Source organism: Hyperoodon ampullatus (assembly GCF_949752795.1).
Source record: "Hyperoodon ampullatus genome assembly, chromosome: 19".
Lineage (NCBI taxonomy): Eukaryota > Metazoa > Chordata > Mammalia > Artiodactyla > Ziphiidae > Hyperoodon > Hyperoodon ampullatus.
In genome coordinates this window covers 41,376,188-41,395,498 of record NC_136932.1, presented here as the reverse complement: position 1 = coordinate 41,395,498, position 19,311 = coordinate 41,376,188, and the positions used below count along the sequence as shown (strand labels likewise).

Below are 19,311 nucleotides of genomic sequence, written 5' to 3'. Positions count from 1 at the left end.
GCCCCGGAGGCCGGGGCTTTTGTTGTCCGCCCCAACTCCGCGGACCCGGCGCTGTCTGGGCAGAAGTTTGGCGCGCCTCACCTATCCGCCCGGGGGTCAGTTCCCCTCGCCCACCCTGCCCCCGGCTGTCCGCCCGCGGCTCCGACAGCCGAGCCCGGGACGCGCAGCCGGCCCGGCCCAGACGCTCTTCCTGCCTCGGGGGTCCGGCGGCCTCTGCCGCACCTGAGCCCGGACCCGCCCCTCCAGGGAGGGTCCGCCGGGGCTGGGGACCTACAGCCCCTCCCCCGCAACGTCCCACCGAACAGTGGGGGAGGGGGCAACCTCCCCTCCTTCCCTCGGGGCGGCAGGCCCAGTCCCGGGGCCGAGGCTGGGGCGCGTCCCCGCCCCTAATGCCCTAAGAAAGCAGGGAAAGAAGTGATGGGCCCGGCCGGGACTGGCGCCCTGGCTCCCCAACCTCGCAGGCCCGCGCCCGGCCTCGCCGGGGGCTGCCGCTTCCCCTCGCCCGTCCGGCCGCCCGCCCGGGAGCGCCCAGGAGAGGAGGAGCGGGCAGCTACTCGCCGCGATCGCGGCCCGGGCCGGCGCCCCTCCGCCCGCCCGCTCACCTGCCAGCTGTCTTCGCAGTAGCAGTGCCGACTGCAGCTCCGTCATCCTCCCCGCCAAGGGCCCGGGCTGGCGCCGGGGCTTTCGAAGGACTGGGGACAGGCTCTGAGGCTGCTGGAGCTGGGTGTGCTGAGGAACCCGGGCCCCCACGACGGGAGCGCCGAAGCCGACGGAGGCTGGGCTGGGGCGGCGGTATCGGCGTCTCGCTGCCGGTGCGAGTCCGCTCGCTTCAGCTTTCCTCACAGCGCCTCACGCCCGGAAGGGGAGGGTACCCGTGCCGCCGCGGCGCGCACTGGGACTTCGCTCGCCCGCTTCCCTCCTTCAACCCGCCAGTCGGCCCCACCGGTGCCTTCCCCCGCCACTGCCTCACTGCGCGCAGGATCGCTCCGCGCAGGCGCGCCGGGGCTGCCTATTTCGGAAGCTGCCCTCCCGCTAGGCCGACCCCTCTGGCTCCCTGCCCCGCCTCCGGAGGCGGAACCCCGCCCCCTCCGCGCAGTGACCCCCTCACGCCGCCATCTTGGGAAGGTCGCCGCCTGGCCGGGTGCCGGGGCCTCGGCGGGAGACGCCCCGCGGACGTCATGACAAAGAGGTCGCGGGGGTCAAGACAGCACCTCCGGGTCGAAGCAGGTGGTCTGAGAGTGAAGGGGCCAAAAGAAGTGGTAGATGCCTAGTTGTTGGCGAGCGCCCAACAGCTATCTAACACTCCACACATGGTGTACGAATTAGTCATTGTTAAAGGCGAACTTAGTACTGGTGTGCCCCATTTTAAGCACACCCCCAAAATAGACTTCAGATTTGCTGGTAATTCACTTTACAGAAAGTTGCACAAAAAGATTCTTGAAATAAGTAAAATGTTCTGCATCTCATAGCATAAAATGTTTAAACATCGTTAATAATCTCTATGTGTAAAGTGAGTTGAGATTAGCAAAATCTGATATACATGGTACCAAATATCCAGAAAGGCATCTACTATGTAAAGTCTAAGTGTGGGATCTAGGGTTTGGAAAAAGCAACCTTACACCGCTCTACCTCTTCTCATCCTCATTCCCACAGCTTTCTGCCTTGCATAACAGAGTCTTAATAAAGAGACGGAGCAGAAGGAAAAATGATACCTAATGGCACTCAAATGTATCTGTTCCTTCAAAAATATTTACTGAACCTGCGTTAACTTTGTACCTGAACTGTAGAAGACACAGAGGACACAGCTCTGTTCCTATCCTCAAAGGTTTTACAGTCTCTGTGAGCTCCAGGTAGGGTAGCCAGAGGAGGACCAGGTTCTAATACAGTTTCTTGATTCCAAAAATTACTGAAAAAATTGTCCTCACTCTCCCCCTAAAACAAGGATTAAAAGGAACAAATAAATATTAAGAGTGAATCTGCAGGGCTTCCCTGGTAGCGCAGTGGTTAAGAATCCGCCTGCCAATGCAGGGGACACGGTTCGAGCCCTGGTTCGGGAAGATCCCACATGCCGCGGAGCAACTAAGCCTGCCCGCCACAACGACTGAGCCTGTGCTCTAGAGCCCAGGAGCCACAGCTACTGAGCCCGCGTGCCACAACTACTGAAGCCCGTGCGCCTAGAGCTGGTGCTCTGCAACAAGAGAAGCCACCACAATGAGAAGCCCACGCACCACAACAAAGAGTAGGCTCCCTCGCCGCAACTAGAGAAAGCCCACGTGCAGGGAAAAAAAAAAAGAGTGAATCTGCATAAAAACATAAATCTACCATTTTTAAAAAAAGGTGAATTTGGACTCCATTGGGAAACAACTCTCTGGAGCTAACCCAGGTTTTGTGAAGCCTAAAATTTACCCCGTTTGAAGGACTCTCTTTAGGGAAAAAAAATTTTTTAATTGCGTTTGAATATGATTGTCTATTTAGAATGAGAAAATAAACCACAAATAACTGTATGCTTGGAAAATTGTTCCCTTTCTCTGAGATCTCTTGAGGCAGGTTATCAGAAATTCTGCTTGATTGCAACATGGTTTCCTCTCTCACCTAAAACAAATTCCAGCCTTCCGGGGAGCTCTAAAGCTTCCTAAGCTTTACCAGAAAAAAATCCGTTTCTGACACTATCCCTCTTTTCTGGACCAAAAATCTTTCTATTTAAGCAAATTTTTAGTTTTATCAAAGTAGTAAATACACATAGTTCATAACCAGTGTATTAAGGATTATAGTGAAAAACAAATGTATTTCTCACGTGTGCCCTTCACCATTCCTAAATCCTGCTTACCAAAGGCAATCCCTTTTAACTCTTTTAGCAGTTTCTTCTCGTAGTTACCTCCATTTATTCTAAATGATATAATGCTTTTTCTTGATTTATCCATTTTAGACCTTATATATTTATTCTTATTGTAACTGATAAGGATTTAACTGTCACGCTACTTTCCATCTTTTATTCTCCTAAATTATTAAATTATCATATCTAGTTATAGCAATAAATGGTTTTTACACTATTGTGACTTTGTAAATGTTGAATAGGAGAGTCAAATACTATAATGGATTATATTCATTCCTTACACAGATTTTTTTTTTGGAGGCCCAGTGTTTCTAATTATACTTTTTTTTCTTGCAGTATCTTGATTATAATTAATATCCTTCCCTTCCCTATCCCACCCCAGTGCTATTGTACCACTTATCCTATCAAGCCCTTTTTCTTGAAACTCTCCCTCCTAGAAGTCTCTATGTTACCCTCTAACCTGGGCTGGTTGCTTTGGGCTATGCTTCCTACATAGAAGTCTTCTTAGGACTCCCCTTGGCTGCTCTCCTGGGCTGAGTCTACTGCATCCTAGATCAAGTCTAATTACTTTTTGTTACTCCCTTCTTTTGCTGGAGCATATTATCAGATAACTTCTGATGAGTATACATGAGGCAAATTTTCCAAGTCCTTATAATAACAGCTGAAAATAGCATTATTTTAAACAGCTATAATTAAGTGCCAGTTTAGCTGGGTATAGAATTTTATGTTTAAGATCAAATATTTTTTCTTCAAAAATGTGAAAGCATTGGTCCATTGTCTTTTAGCATCCAGTGTTGCTGTTGATTCTTATGCCATTGTCAGTGACCTCAGTGACCTACTTTTTCTTCTCTGGATAGTCTTAGGATTTTTTTTTCTTTTTTTTTGGCTGTGTTGGGTCTTTGTTGCTGCACGCAGGCTTTCTCTAGTTGCAGCGAGCAGGGGCTACTCTTCCTTGCGGTGTGTGAGCTTCTCATTGCAGTGGCTTTTCTTGTTGTGGAGCACAGGCTTCAGTAGCTGTGGCTCATGGGCTTAGTTGTTCCACTGCATGTGGGATCTTCCCGGACTAGGGCTTGAACCCGTGTGCCCTGCATTGGCAGGTGGATTCTTAACCACTGTGCTACCAGGAAAGTCCTTTTTTTGTATTTTAAAGTATCATGATCATATGCTTTTGTTGTCTATAGGATGTTTTCTTTTTTTAATTCACTGGGTTCACAGTGAGTTTTGTAGTGACAGAATGGTTGTTTTCATTTACATACAGAAATAAGCTTAGAATAATGAGATAGTCTGCATTTTTCTGGTATATAAAAAATTATTTTAAAAAGCAGTTGATTTTTGTATGTTGATCCTGCAACCTCACTAAACTCTAAATTAACAATTTATAGATTATTTTTATTTTCTACGTAAATAATGTAAGTGCAAATAATGGTGTTTCTATTTCTTTCTTTTGATACATTGTTTCTCTTTTTGCCTCACTGTGCTGGCTAGGACCTCCAGCAGAGTTGTGTAGAAGTAGTAGTGGGCACCCTTGTTTTTTTCCATTCTTAAAGGGTTATTTTGATGTTTCATTATTTTTTTCATGCTATAGATTTTTTTGTAGATCATTTTAACAGGTTAATGAAGTTCCCTTCTATTCCTTGCTTATTAAGATTTTTTTAATTAATTTATTTTATTTATTTATTTTTGGCTGCGTTGGGTTTTCGTTGCTGCATGCGGGCTTTCTCTAGTTGTGGCGAGCAGGGGCTACTCTTCGTTGCGGTGCACAGGCTTCTCATTGTGGTGGCTTCTCTTATTGCAGAGCATGGGCTCTAGGCATGCAGGCTTCAGCAGTTGTGGCTCGTGGGCTGTAGAGCGCAAGCTCACTACTTGTGGCGCATGGGCTTTGTTGCTCCACGGCATGTGGGGACTTCCCAGACCAGGGTTCAAACCCGTGTCCCCTGCATTGGCAGGCAGATTCTTAACCACTGCGCCACCAGGGAAGCCCTAAGATTTATTTTTAAAATAATCCCCAAATCTTTATCTCCAGCCCAGATCTTTCACTAGTTCATGTCAGCGCATCTAACTGTCTAACTCTGTGTTCACTGACCTAACAAATGTTCATTGAACATCTGCTGTGAGCTAGAGGTGATTCTAAGACCTAGGGTCCGGGAGTAAACTAGACAGACCAAGTTCCTGCCCACATGGCACAGACATCCAGTGAGAGAGGACAATCAGTTAAAAAGGTAAACAAATATTAAACAAGTCATCATTATAACAAGTGATATGATAGAAATAAAAAAGGTAAGGAAAAGAGTAAAGTTTAGATAAGGTAGTCAGGGAAGTCCTCTCTCACGAGATTATATTTGAGGTGAGTTCTGAATTACAAGTAGGAGATGCCATTTGAGGATTCTGGGGAAGAGATTTCCAGGCGAGGAAAAGCTACTTCTAAGACCCTATGGTAAGAAAGACCTCGGCTTGGGACTTCCCTGGTGACGCAGTGGTTAAGAATCTGCCTATCAATGCAGGGGACATGGGTTCGAGCCCTGGTCCAGGAAGATCCCACATGCTGCAGAGCAACCAAGCCCGTGCGCCTCAACTACTGAGCCTGAGCTCTAGAGCCTGCGAGCCACAACTACTGAGCCCGCGAGCCACAACTACCAAAGCCCACATGCCTAGAGCCCATGTTCCGCAACAAGAGGAGCCACAGCAATGAGAAGCCTGCGCAGCACAACGAAGAGTAGCCCCTGCTCGCCGCAACTAGAGAAAGCCCACGCACAGCAATGAAGACCAAACACAGATAAAAATAAATAAAATAAAATAAATAAATCAAAAAAAAGCTTTAAAAAAAGAATGTAAATCCTGAAAAAAGTAAACCCTGAATATCAATTTAGAAATAAATAAATAAATAAATAAATAAATAAAAGTTTTTTAAAAAGGAGAAAGAGCTCGGCTTGTCCAAAGACTAGAAAGGGGGTCAGCATGGGTGTGGCGGCCCTACTGGAACCTGATGAAAAGGGTGCTAAGAGCAGGTTGGAGAGACAGACAGGGGTCATCTTACAAAGGAGGCCTTGTTGACCACAGGAAAGAGTCTGGATTTTAGTTTAGTTACAGTGGAAACCTTGAGACTGGTGATTTACATTGTTTAAAACTCCCTTTGGCACTTATACAAAAGAGAAGACTTTACTGGAAGATCAGTAAGAAGGTTATTGCAGAAGATGAGGCAAAAGATGGTGGTAACTTGAACCAGAATGGGGGCAAGGATAGTAAAGTAGGTGTGGGGTGGGGAGATTGGGAATGGATTTGAGATAAATTTTGGAAGTAAAATAGGAAGGGCATGCTGATGGATTGAATGTGGGTGAAGGGGAAAGACGACTCCTAGGTTTATGACCCCTGGAAGAACTGGCTTTATTTCAAAAAGGAAGACAGGAACAACAGGTTCAAGTGGGTGATATAAAGAGATCTATTTTGGATGAGTTATATTTTAGCTCTTTATTAGACATCCAAGCAGAGATGTCAAATTAGCATATGCATACATAAGACGAGCTGAGAGGAGAGGCCAAGGCTATAGATTATAGATCTATAGATACAAATTTGGAGAGATCAGGTTTCCTAGGGAGAGAGTGAACAGAAATTTTTTTTTTGGCTGTACCACGTGGCTTGCAGGATCTTAGTTCCCTAACCAGGAATGAACAGAAAGGAGAAAAACCAGTGTGGGGTGTTACAAAAGCCAAGACAGGAGCAAATGTTCCCAGGAGGAAGGAACGTTCAACTGCAACAGGCTATTGAGAGGTAGAGAAAGATGAAGACTGAGAAGGACGCACTGAATTTTTTTTTTAATTAAGACAACTGGCATTTATTGGACATTCGCTATGTACAAAGTAACTGAATAACCACTTTGATGCATTACCTCACAGATTACATACATTAACCCTATTATTTCCATTCTACAGATGAGGAAACTGAGGCTTAGATTCAGTGGCCTGCTCAGATATCAAATCCTCTTAAAACATAGTAAATGGTGGAATTGGGATTGAAACCCCAACTGTCTGTTGCCAAAACCTGAGCTATTACCCACTGTACTGTACAGCCTCCTGTAACAGCAGGTGTAAGAGGTTGCATTCTGTCTCCTTAATATATTAAGTTACTTAACAACTCACCCAGGCATGACCATACTACCTGTTTCACATTTCACTACCTGAAAGAATTTAGTAACATTTCACACCTGGATGTTTGTGCACTTTGCCTTCAAAATCTTCTAGGAAAATGTTCAATGAAGAAGTTTCCAGCATTAAACTGCAGTTGGTCTCATTATTAACACTATTCTATTCAGAGAAATCTTTATATAATGTATTCTGCTTTTGGAATTTTTTTTCTTGAGGTATAATTGACATATTAGTTTCAGGTGTACAGCATAATGATTCCGTGTTTGTATACACTGAGGTCACCACAATAAGTCTAGTTACCATCCATCACCATACATAATTAACAAAAAAATTTTTTCTTACAATGAGACTTTTAAGATGTACTCTCTTAGCAACTTTCAACTATTCAATACAGTATTATTAACTATAGTCGCCATGATACACATTACATCCCCGTGACTTGTTTTATAACTGGAAGTTTGTACATTTTGATTCCTTTCACACTCCCCCTCCCCCACCACGCACTGAATTTTGAAACTGAGAAGCTGTTTTTGACCTTGATAGAAGGATTTTGATGGAGCAATGTTGACAGCAGGCAGAGCAAAGTGGGTTGAAGGCTAAATGCAAGATGGAAAAATAGAGATCTCAGTGTCGTGTGCTTATTTGAGGTTTGTGGTCCTGAACTGCAAAAGGAACCAGTAGGTCCAGCCCGGTAATTTTTTTTTTTCTGGCAATTTTCAGTTGCTCGGGTGTAGGCATGAAAAACTCTGATAGCTGGGGTACATTTAGGGTTGGGGGCTAGCCAGTCAGGCAACTGGAGATTGAGATGGAGACAGACAGGCAAGTTTGTTGACGTTGTATGAAGAGAGTGCCTGTAGTAACGGATTCTTCTCTAAGCTGAGTAGAGAAGGAAGTCAAAATGCAAGGGAGCTGATAGTGAAAAAGTGATACAAATAATGGGGTCTTGATGAGTTTGAAGAGTTGTGTGGTGTAGACACTAAAGCAAATTGACTGGAAGGATAGGAAATGGTGGTCAGGGTGGGTGGTTTGAAATCCAGAATTCAGTTGAGGTATGGTAATGGGTGGTGAGTTGGTCTCCTGTGAACGTAGGAGAGGCTGGTGGGTGGGGAGGGGAGGGGAGGAAGTCAAGGAGGTGACAGGCAGGAGTACTGGATAGGTCTTCCACGTGAGTAATTAAGTGCCCAAGGACAAGAGGTGGAGTAGAACGAAGGGAAAGGCCGTGAACCAGGAGACAAAGTTATTGGTAAATGGGTCCACAGATAATAGCAATACAAAGAGTAATAAGTGGGACCTCCCTGGCGGTCCAGTTGTTAAGACTCCACGCTTCCACTGCAGGGGGCGAGGGTTTGATCACTGGTCAGGGAACTAAAATCCCACAGGCGGAGTGGCACGGCCAAAAAAAAAAGAGAGAGTAATAAGTGGTACAGCGGAGATGGCATTAACCTCAAAGAGCTCGGGTTTGGGAAAGTAAACAAGAAAGACTGGGAAGCAGCAGTGAGGAACCAGGAGACTATGCTAAGCCTATTGGCCCTGAGATCCATGAAATGTGAGAGAAGACAGCCTTCCCTTGAGAGGGCTGAGGAACCTGAGTCCTTAGAAGAGAGCCGGGTTCAGATAAGGCCAGGAGGTGAAGAAGTGTCCCATAAGCACCTCAAGCTACTGTGATCAGAACACGCTGTCAGGGTGAGGGTGGGGAGATAAATCAGGAGTGTGGGATTAACATATATACACTACTACCTATAAAATAGAGAAACAACAAGGACCTACTGTATGGCATAGGGAACTATACTCAATACCTTATAATAACTTATAATGGAAAAGAATCTGAAAAAAAATAGATATACTTTTTTTTTTTTTTTTTGCGGTACGCGGGCCTCTCACCACCACGGCCTCTCCCGTCGCGGAGCACAGGCTCCGGACGCGCAGGCCCAGTGGCCATGGCTCACGGGCCCAGCCGCTCCGCAGCATGCGGAATCCTCGCGGACCAGGGCACGAACCCGTGTCCCCCGCATCGGCAGGCAGACTCCCAACCACTGCACCACCAGGGAAGCCCCCCAATATGGTTTAATTGTCCTTTACAGTCTAGTCTCTGTAGACCTCTCCAGGTTTATCCTGTACCTCTCATCCTGTACCTTTCCCTGACACTCTCTGCTCCTGGCACAGTACACTTCCTTTCCTTCCTCTAAAAGGTCAAGGTTTTTTTTTATACCTCTGGATCTTTCCACTTGCTACTCCAATGGCCCAGCACACTCTTTTCTGCTGTGTACTTGGCAAGCTCCTACCAATTCATCTTTCAGGTCCTTGAAGGAAGCAATTTCCTCCAGAAAACCTTTCACAATCTCAAAATTAATCTTACTCCTAAGTTCCCTATTTCCAACATGTATTACATATCCTATCCTAACATTTATCATGCAGTATTTCAGTTTTTTTTCCTTTCAATTGTCAGTAAGCTTTGGGATGGCAGGACTCTATTTTACTTCTCTGTTCTCAGAACTTAATATAATGATGCTATGCTATGCAGTAGACACTCAACAAATATCTGTTGAATGCATGAGTCAATCCTATTAAATTAATAATAAGATAGTCTTTCAAGACCAGTATAAGCCTACACTTATTAAATTTGGGTTTGTATACCTGGCAGAGGATGGTACAGAGTGGTATGCCAAGGTGTTCTTGAAGCCTCAGAATAAACTTCTTTAGAATTGCTAATTTTACTAATTTTTTGAGATTAAAAAGTAAAAAATAATTAAAGAAAAATGTGTAACTTTAAATGCTTATTTTAGAAGAGAAGAAAGACTGAGAACTTCATGAGCTAAACACTTATTGTAAAAGTTAGAAACAGAATAGCAAAATAAACCCAAAGAATGGTACTGGGACAACTGGATATCCATATACAAGAGAATGATATTGGATCCCTCCCTCACACCATATACAAAAATTAACTCAAAATGGATCAAATTCTAAGTATAAGAACTAAAACTAAAGTTTTTAGAAGAACACATAGGGACTTCCCTGGTGGCACGGTGGTTAAGAATCCGCCTGCTGGGCTTGCCCGGTGGCACTGTGGTTGAGAATCTGCCTGCCAATGCAGGGGACACGGGTTTGAGCCCTGGTCTGGGAAGATCCCACATGCCGTGGAGCAACTGGGCCCGTGAGCCACAGCTACTGAGCCTGCGTGTCTGGAGCTTGTGCTCTGCAACAAGAGAGGCCACGACAGTGAGTGGCCTGCACACCGCAATGAAGAGTGGCCCCTGCTCGCTGCAACTAGAGAAAGCCCTCGCACAGAAATGAAGACCCAACACAGCCGAAATAAATAAATAAACAAATTTATTTTAAAAAAAAAAGAATCCGCCTGCTAATGCAAGGGACACGGGTTTGGGCCCTGGTCCAGGAAGATCCCACATGCCGCAGAGCAACAAAACCCAAGTGCCACAACTACTGAGCCTGCACTCTGGAGCCACGAGTCACAACTACTGAGCCCACGTGCCACAACTACTGAAGCACGTGCACCTAGAGCCCATGCTCCGCAACAAGAGAAGCCACCACAATGAGAAGCCCACACACCGCAAGGAGAACAGCCCCCACTTGCTGCAACTAGGGAAAGCCCACGCGTAGCAATGAAGACCCAAAGCAGCCAAAAATAAATAAATTAAATAAATTAAAAAAAAAGAAGAACACATAAGCATAAATCTTTGGTGGCGCAGGCTCAGCCGCCACGGCTCACGGGCCCAGCCGCTCCGCGGCATGTGAGATCTTCCCGGACCAGGGCATGAACCCATGTCCCCTGCATCGGCAGGCGGACTCTCAACCACTGCGCCACCAGGGAAGCCCAAGCATAAATCTTTGTGACCTTGGATTAGGCAATGGTTTCTTAGCTAAGACAACAAAAGCACATGCAACAAAAGAAAAAATAGTTAAATTGGACATCATCAAAATTAAGAACTTTTGTGCTTTAAAGGACATTGTTGAGAAAATTAAAAGAAAACAAAAACAAAGGGAGAAAAGTTTTACAAATCATGTATCTGATAAAGGATATCCATTCATAATATATGAAGAACTCCTACAACTCAATAATAAAAAGACAACCCAATGTTAAATTGAGCAAAGGATCTGAATGGACATTTCTCCTAAGGAGATATACTAATGGCCAATAAGCACATGAAAAGATATCAATATCATTAGGCATCACAAAAATGCAGTCAAAACCACAATGAGATATTACCTCACAACCACTAGCATGGATAGAATACAAAAGACAGATAATAAAAGTGTTGGGGAGGACATAAAGAAATTGGAAACTTCATACATGTTTGGTGGAATTGTAAAATGGTGCAGCCACTGTGGAAAAGTCTGGTAGTTTCTCAAAAAAGTTAAATATAGAATACTAGGGACTTCCCTGGAGGCACAGTGGATAGGACTCCGCACTCCCAATGCAGGGGGCCTGGGTTCGATCTCTGGTTGCAGAACTAGATCCCACATGCATGCCACAACTAAGGAGCCTGACTGCTGCTACTAACACCCAGGGCAACAAAATAAAATAAATTTAAAAATAATAATAATAGGGGCTTCCCTGGTGGCGCAGTGATCGAGAGTCCGCCTGCCGATGCAGGGGACATGGGTTCGTGCCCCGGTCCGGGAGGATACCACATGCCGTGGAGTGGCTGGGCCCGTGAGCCATGGCCCCTGAGCCTGTGCGTCTGGAGCCTGTGCTCCGCGACGGGAGAGGATACAACAGTGAAAGGCCCGCGTACCGCAAAAAAAAAAAAAATAATAAATAAATAAATAATAATAATAATAGTACTTACCTCTTAAGTTGTGGTGAGGACTGAGTTAATGTATTTAAAAAAATATATAGAATACTACATGATTCAGCAATTCTACCCCTAGGTATGTACTCAATAGAATTGGAAACATGTTCACACAAAAACTTGCACAGAAACCTTTGCAGCATCATTATTCATAAGAGCAAAAAAGTGGAAACAACACAAATGTCCATCAACTAATGAAGAGGTAACCAAATGTGGTATATCCATACAATGGAATATTATTCAACCATAAAAAGAAATGATGTACTGTTACATGCTACAACGTGGTTGAATGTTGAAAACATTATTCTAACAGAAAGAAGCCAGACACTAAACCCCACATATTATATGATTCTATTTATGTGAAATGCCCAAAATAGGCAAATCTGTAGAGACAGAAAGTAAATTAGTTGTCGTCTAGGGATGGGGTTGTAGAGAAGGAAATGGAGAGGAACGTATAATGGATACAGAATTCTTTTTGGAGTGATGAAAATGTTGTGGTAATGGCTGTTCAACTCTGTGAATATACTAATAACCATTGAAATGTGTATACTCTATATGGGTGAATTTCGTGGTATACAAATTATATCTTAGTAAACATGTTATAAAAAATAATAAATATACCCAAAGAAATAAGAAAATAATAAAAGCAAGAGCACAAGATTGAGAATATAAACAACAAACAGGAAAACCAGTAAAGAGGAACAACAAGGCCAAAAATTGGTAATTTGAAAAGTCTAATAAAGTTGACAAACTCTGGCAAACTAAAGAGAAAGCACAAATAAAATTAAGGGTGAAAAGAAGCAAAACCACATGGATTAAAAATATAATAAGAGGATTATGAACAATTCTGTGCCAAAATTTGAAAACTTAGATTAAGTGGATAACTTCCTAGAAAAATATAATTTAGTGAAAGACTTAACAAGTAACAGAATGTAAATCAACTATACTTCAATAAAATAAATTTTAAAAAAGAAAAAACAAATAATACATTTTTAAAAAGAAGTAATGAAAAGCCTAAATAATTCCATTGCTATTAAATAAATGGAATTGGTAATTAAATGTCTTCCTACAAAGAAAACTACAGGCTCAGATGTTTTTGGTTTTGTTTTTTACTTTCTTTCTTTCTTTCCTTCTTCCTTCCTTCCTTCCTTCCATCCTTCCTTCTTTCCTTCCTTCCTTTCTTCCTTCCTTTCTTTCTTTCTTTCTTGGCTGCATCAGGTCTTAGTTGCAGCTGGTGGTCTCTTCGTTGAGGCGCTCTCTTAGTTGTGGCATTCAGGTTTTCTCTCTCTAGTTGTTGCATGCAGGCTCCAGAGCACGTGGGCTCTGTAATTTGCAGCACACAGGCTCTCTCGTTGAGGCGGGAAAGCTTAGTAGTTGTGGTGCGAGGGCTTAGTTGCCCCTTGGCATGTGAGATCTTAGTCCCCCAACCAGGGATCGAACCCACCTCCCTTGCATTAGAAGGCAGATTCTTTACCACTGGACCATCAGGGAAGACCCAGGACTAGCATAATCTTTTTTTTTTTTAATAAATTTATTTATTTATTTTTGGCTGCATTGGGTCGTTGCTGTGTGCAGGCTTTCTCTAGTTGCAGCGAGCGGGGGCTGCTCTTCCTTGCGGTGTGCAGGCTTTTCATTGCAGTGGCTTCCCTTGTTGTGGAACACCAGCTCCAGGCGCATGGACTTCAGTACAGTAGTCGTGGCACATGAGCTCAGTAGTTGTGGCTCATGGGCTCTAGAACGCAGGCTCAGTAGTTGTGGCACATGGGCTTAGTTGCTCCACGGCATGTGGGATCTTCCCCTACCAGGGCTCAAACGCATGTCCCCTGCATGTGCAGGTGGATTCTTAACCACTGTGCCACTAGGGAAATCCCTCCTTTTTTTAAAAAAAAATATTTTATTTATTTATTTGGCTGCAGTGGGTATTAGTGGTGGCTTGCAGGCTCTTAGTTGTGGCATGTGGGATCTAGTTCCCTGACCAGGGATTGAATCTGGGCCCCCTGCATTGCGAGCGCAGTCTTAACCACCAGGAAAGTCCTGATGCAAAATTCTTAAAAGAAAACATTAGCAAATTGAATCCCACAATATGTAAAAAAATAGCACATCATGTCCAATTTGAGACTGGTGTAAAAGCATAAGGAAGCCTTGTGGGGCTGGGGCGAAAGGTATGAGGGGAGAGGATGGCAGGCTGTGACGTCAGAGGTACTAGGCTTCCTGGACCAGAGTGAGGAGTGGATTTTATTCTATTTGCAGTGGGAAGTCATTGTAGAGTTTGAAGTAGTCTCTCCTCTTTCAAGATGTTTAACTATGAAGGAGAGAAGAGGTGGGGCAGTAGCTCAGGGGAGGGATATGTACGCACAGCCCAGAAGAAGACAATGACTTAGTCTTTTTTATTCATGTTCCTTCCTTATACCCTCCCCTCCCAGCTGTTCTCACAGATTTGAGCAGCAAACCTGTTCCTTTTTGGATCATGGTGGAGTAACAGTGCGTGCATAGGTGCCTGCAATTCCCCTTAAATGATAATTAGCTTCTTCATACTTGGGTGCCTTGGTTATGCCGTCGGAAAAATGGGATGGGTCTCCAGAATGTGTTGAGTGTAAGGCCTTTGGGTCCCTCAGAGGAAATGTTTGCTAGGACACCAAGCTTCCTGCAGGCTCCATAGCAGCCCACCCACCCTCAGTGCTTGCTGCGTGCCTCACAGCAACCCTGAGGGTCCCATCAGAGAGACTGAGGCCCAGAGAGGGGAAGTGGACTGCCCAAGGTCCCAAGGGAGGCAGAGATCAATCCAGAGACAGAGCCCAGGCCTCAGGTCTCATTTCCTGTTGTTCTCTCGAAGCACACTGTGGCCAGAAATAGTGAACTTGAGACTCAGAAAGTGCTAAGATCTAATTCCCCTGAAAACCTCACCTCTCCTCACCTGTCCTGGGTATTTAGGACTCCCAGAAGTCCTTATCTGCCCCACGTGCCACCCATCTCTGAGCCCAGGTCCCCTCACCTGTCTGGGTGTTTGCCAGCCTTAGCAATAAGGAAGCTGCTGTTGATCTCAACAAGTACGTTGATAATGGAGTTACAGCAGGATGAGCCAGAGGAGAGTATGGAAGTACTGACTCTGGGTGACTTTTCCAAAAAATACGACTATCAAGGAAGGAGTCGAAAGATAGAAGGCAGTGGCTAAAAAGTGGGACCAAAAGAGAAGTTTTTGTCATTGGGTTTCAGTTGTGCTTGCCTTTTAGGATGAGGGAGTTGAGAATAAGCTGGAATGCTGACAATGAGTCAGTGAAAAGAAGGATGATGAAGATTCAGGAGAGGGAATCCCCTTTCGGTCCAGTGGTTAGGACTCCGTGCTTTCAGGGCTGAGGTCCTGGGTTCGATCTCTGTTCGGGGAACTAAAATCCCACAAGCACGGGCTTCCCTGGTGGCGCGGTGGTTGGGAGTCCGCCTGCCGATGCAGGGGACGCGTGTTCGTGCCCTGGTCCGGGAGGATCCCACGTGCCGCAGAGCGGCTGGGCCCGTGAGCCGTGGCCACTGAGCCTGCGCGTCCGGAGCCTGTGCTCCGCGACGGGAGGGGCCACAACAGTGAGAGGCCCGCCTACCGCAAAAAATAAAAATAAAAAAAATAAAAAATAAAAAATAAAATCCCACAAGCTGCATGGCATGACCGAAGGGAAAAAAAAAGATTCAGGAAAACAAGAGGGTAACAAATTGAGCAGGGTCCCCAAGAAGGGGAGGAGGTGTGCTCCACAGCACAGGTGGAGAACTCCAAACAGGGAGGGGAATTCTCTCTTTGAAACTAGAGAGAAGGAGGAAGGAACTAACGTGGATGAAGGTGAGTTTGGGGGGGAGGGGGCAGGAGGCCATGGGGGAGGCAGGAGGAGCAAGGGGACAAAGGGGTGTGGAGGTTTAAGAAATAGCCACTGTGGAGAAGGGTAGAGAATTGACTAGGGAAACAGGGAAGAATGACCAGGCAACCTTGAGAGCCCAGTTGCTGCTGGAATACATTTATAGCAGCACCAACCTGCCCAAATATGTGATTTTTTTTTTCAGCCTTGTTCACTTGCCCAGATGTAGACACAGAGCAGATGGGGATTTGGAACGATTTAGGGCTGGTATGACACAAAGACAAGTGTGGAAGAGAGTTGAGAATATTGGTGAAAGGGTTGACATGATGGACCAGAGATTCCTATTACTGAAAAAACAACTATCCTCAGAAGAATGTGTTTTATTGGCACCATTTTTCCAGGTTCATGGAAAAGCTCAGACAAAGTTCTTTTTTTATTATTATTATTAGTTTTAATAAATTTATTTATTTATTTATTTATTTTTGGCTGCCTTGGGTCTGGTAGTTGTGGCCCGCGGGCTCTCGCCCTCATACTGCAACCAAGAGCCTGCGTACCACAATGAAAGATCCTGCATGCAGCAACTAAGACGTGATGCGACCAAAAATAAATAAATATTTTTAAAAAGAAGAGTATAAAAAAAAAAGAAAGAGTGGCTCTGTGTACACATGCACACACACACACACACACACACACACATAAACTAAGGAAACACATAGTTTGATGACTAGGAAGAGGCTGTGAGCTGATTTCTTAGTGGTTCAAATACTTAGGGCTGTAACTGCTAAAGTTAACATTTCTAAACAACAGGGTCTATTTTTAAAAAATTGTTTACTTCAGGGGGATCAAAGGAGGCTGATAGATGATGACCCTGTTATACTCCTGACACAGTTAAAAATGCACTTATTCACTCCTTCTGACAATCGCTTGTTCGCTGGTTTTTCACACATCCATTCAGCAGATGGGTGCACGTGAGAAAAGTCTGGAGTTGAAAGGCGACCTTGTGTCATTTAGGACTTAATTCCTACCCTCCACACAGACATAAATCTCACCCTTAAGAACTTATCATTCCCAAAGAAAATCAAAGCATTTAACCCGATGCCTTGAAGATTCTGCTTCCATTCTGAGATGGAATTATACTTTGGTTCTTCAGCAGGGCTGACCTTGAATGGTGATGTCCCCCAGGGCTCTGGACAGCACATGGTGATTTGCACAAGGGCAAGTTCACACCCATTTATCTTTGACAAAGTCCCATAAACAGTGTACTGAAACACCCGCCTGTCTCCCCCACAAAAAGCATAACTACACTTGGTCACCTTGTTTAGCTATACTTGGGCAATGTGTATGTTGATATAATTAGATGATCAAAACGCCAACAGTAATTCTTCCAAAGGAACTGCAGCTAATGATACAAGGCCCTGCTGGGATTACCAAGGTGGGGAATTGTGGATGCCACCGTCTGCATCTATTTGTGGAAGGATCTCTTTCTCTGGCTGGAGTTGACTCTGCCAGCATGGTAGCCAAAAGTGTGGGAGAATTAACATGCCCTTCTCACCCCCAGCTGTCCTCAATGGGCTACTGATCTGATGGGAGTTGGTATTTACTCCAGCTCATCACCCCTCAGGTGGGAAAATTCTGAGAGGCGTGTTCTGCGCTGATCCCAGAGGTCCCCTGCAGAATCGGGCACTGTTGCCCACAGAGGTCACCTACCTGACTGTGCTTTTATTTATTTAAACATTTATTTATTTCGTTGTGCCTGGTCTTAGTTGCGGCATGCGGGACCTTTTAGTTGTGGCATGTGGGATCTAGTTCCCTGACTAGGGATCGAACCTGGGCTCCCTGCATTGGGAGTGCAGAGTCTTAACCACTGGACCACCAGTCCCGACAGTGCTTTTTTTTTTTTTTTAATTTAGTTTTGGCTGCGTTGGGTCTTCCTTGCTGCACGCGGGCTTTCTCTAGTTGTGGCGAGCGGGGGCTGCCCTCCCTTGTGGTTCATGGTTTTCTCATTGCGGTGGCTTCTCTTGTTGCTGAGCATGGCTCTAGGCATGCGGGCTTCAGTAGTTGTGGCTCGCGGGCTCTAGAGCTCAGGCTCAGTAGTTGTGGCGCACGGGCTTAGTTGCTCCGCAGCATGTGGGATCTTCCCGGACCAGGGATCGAACCTGTGTCCTCTGCATTGCCAGGCGGGTTCTTAACCACTGCACCGCCAGGGAAGCCCCTAACAGTGCTTTTTACTTGCTTCTTCCCCTTGCTTGCTTCACGTCCCCACTCCTCTACAGGTGTTCCTGGGATCACCTGCCAAAGAAACCTCTTGCATTCAAATCTTTGTCTCAGGATCTGCTTCTGGGAGAATCCAAACTAAGACAGGGGAACGTTGCCAAGTATGAACAAAGGCCCTTGGAAACCCAACTGATACTCATTATCAGAGGCAGTCTCTCTCTTACCCCATAAAATAATTTAGCTTCGCAGCACTCTCAGAAGAGTTTTTGACTCACTCATAATGAATCTCATGGGAGGAAAGGGGACTGCAGGGCAAACTCAGTGCATGTTTTATAACTTCTTTCACTTAGTTTTAACTCTTTTAGGCTGAGACAGAGTGTGACATCTAAGGAGGGGTTGGTGAGGAGTGGGTACAACCTGGCAGGGTAGTGCGGCTCTTCTTCACAGCATGAAGTTCATTGTTTGTTTGTTTATAGCTTCTTAGTACAGAAAATCTCAAACATACACAAAAGTAGAGAGAATAGAATAATGAACCCCTGTGTATCCGTCATCAGATTGGACAACTACCAACTTATAGTCAATATCTCCCCACTCCACCCCCAATTATTATTATTTTTGTCTTTTATTATGTATTTTTTTAAATGTTTGGCTGTGTTGTGTCTTTGTTGCTGCACGTGGGCTTTCTCTAGTTGCGGTGAGCAGGGGCTACTCTTCGTTGCGGTGTGTGGGCTTCTCATTGCGGTGGCTTTTCTTGCTGCAGAGCACAGGCTCTAGGCGCACGGGCTTCAGTAGTTGTGGCACGTGGGCTCAGTAGTTGTGCCTCAGAGGCTCTAGAGCGCAGGCTCAGTAGTAGTGGTGCACAGGCTTAGTTGCTCCCCAGCATGTGGGATCTTCCCGGACCAGGGCTCGAATCCGTGGCCCCTGCATTGGCAGGCGGATTCTTAACCACTGAGCCATCAGGGAAGCCCCACCCCCAATTATTTTAAAGTGAAGCCTGTAGGGAGGGAATTCCCTGGCGGTCCAGTGGTTAGGACTCAATGCTTTCACTGCGGAGGGCCCAGGTTCAACCCCTGGCTGGGGAACTAAGAACCCCTCAAACCCCGTGGCCAAAAAAGAGTAAAACCCATATATATTATTTCACCTGTAATATTCAGTATCTCTAAAACATCAGGACTCTTTTTTTTTTTAACGTCTTTATTGGAGTATAATTGCTTTACAATGGTGTGTTAGTTTCTGCTTTATAACAAAGTGAATCAGCTATACATATACATATATTCCCATATCTCTTCCCTCTTGCGTCTCCCTCCCTCCCACCCTCCCTATCCCACCCCTCTAGGTGGTCACAAAGCACCGAGCTGATATCCCTGTGCTATGTGGCTGCTTCCCACTAACTATCCCTTCTACATTTGGTAGTGTATATATGTCCATGCCACTCTCTCACTTCGTCCCAGCTTAGGACTCTTTTTATAAGCATAAGCATA

The 19,311-nt window shown here is 45.2% G+C and overlaps 1 protein-coding gene across 1 annotated transcript in view; it reads right to left on the bottom strand.

The window, feature by feature from the left end:
• Positions 1-648, bottom strand: part of UBE2G1 (ubiquitin conjugating enzyme E2 G1) — a gene marked incomplete at its 5' end in the record, with an annotated part of 96,323 nt that extends 95,675 nt beyond the window's left edge. The window contains one exon of the mRNA XM_079726189.1: positions 603-648. Coding sequence (XP_079582315.1) covers positions 603-648 — 46 coding nt within the window. The remainder of the gene's footprint in view (positions 1-602) is intronic.
• Positions 649-19,311: the final 18,663 nt, after the last annotated feature.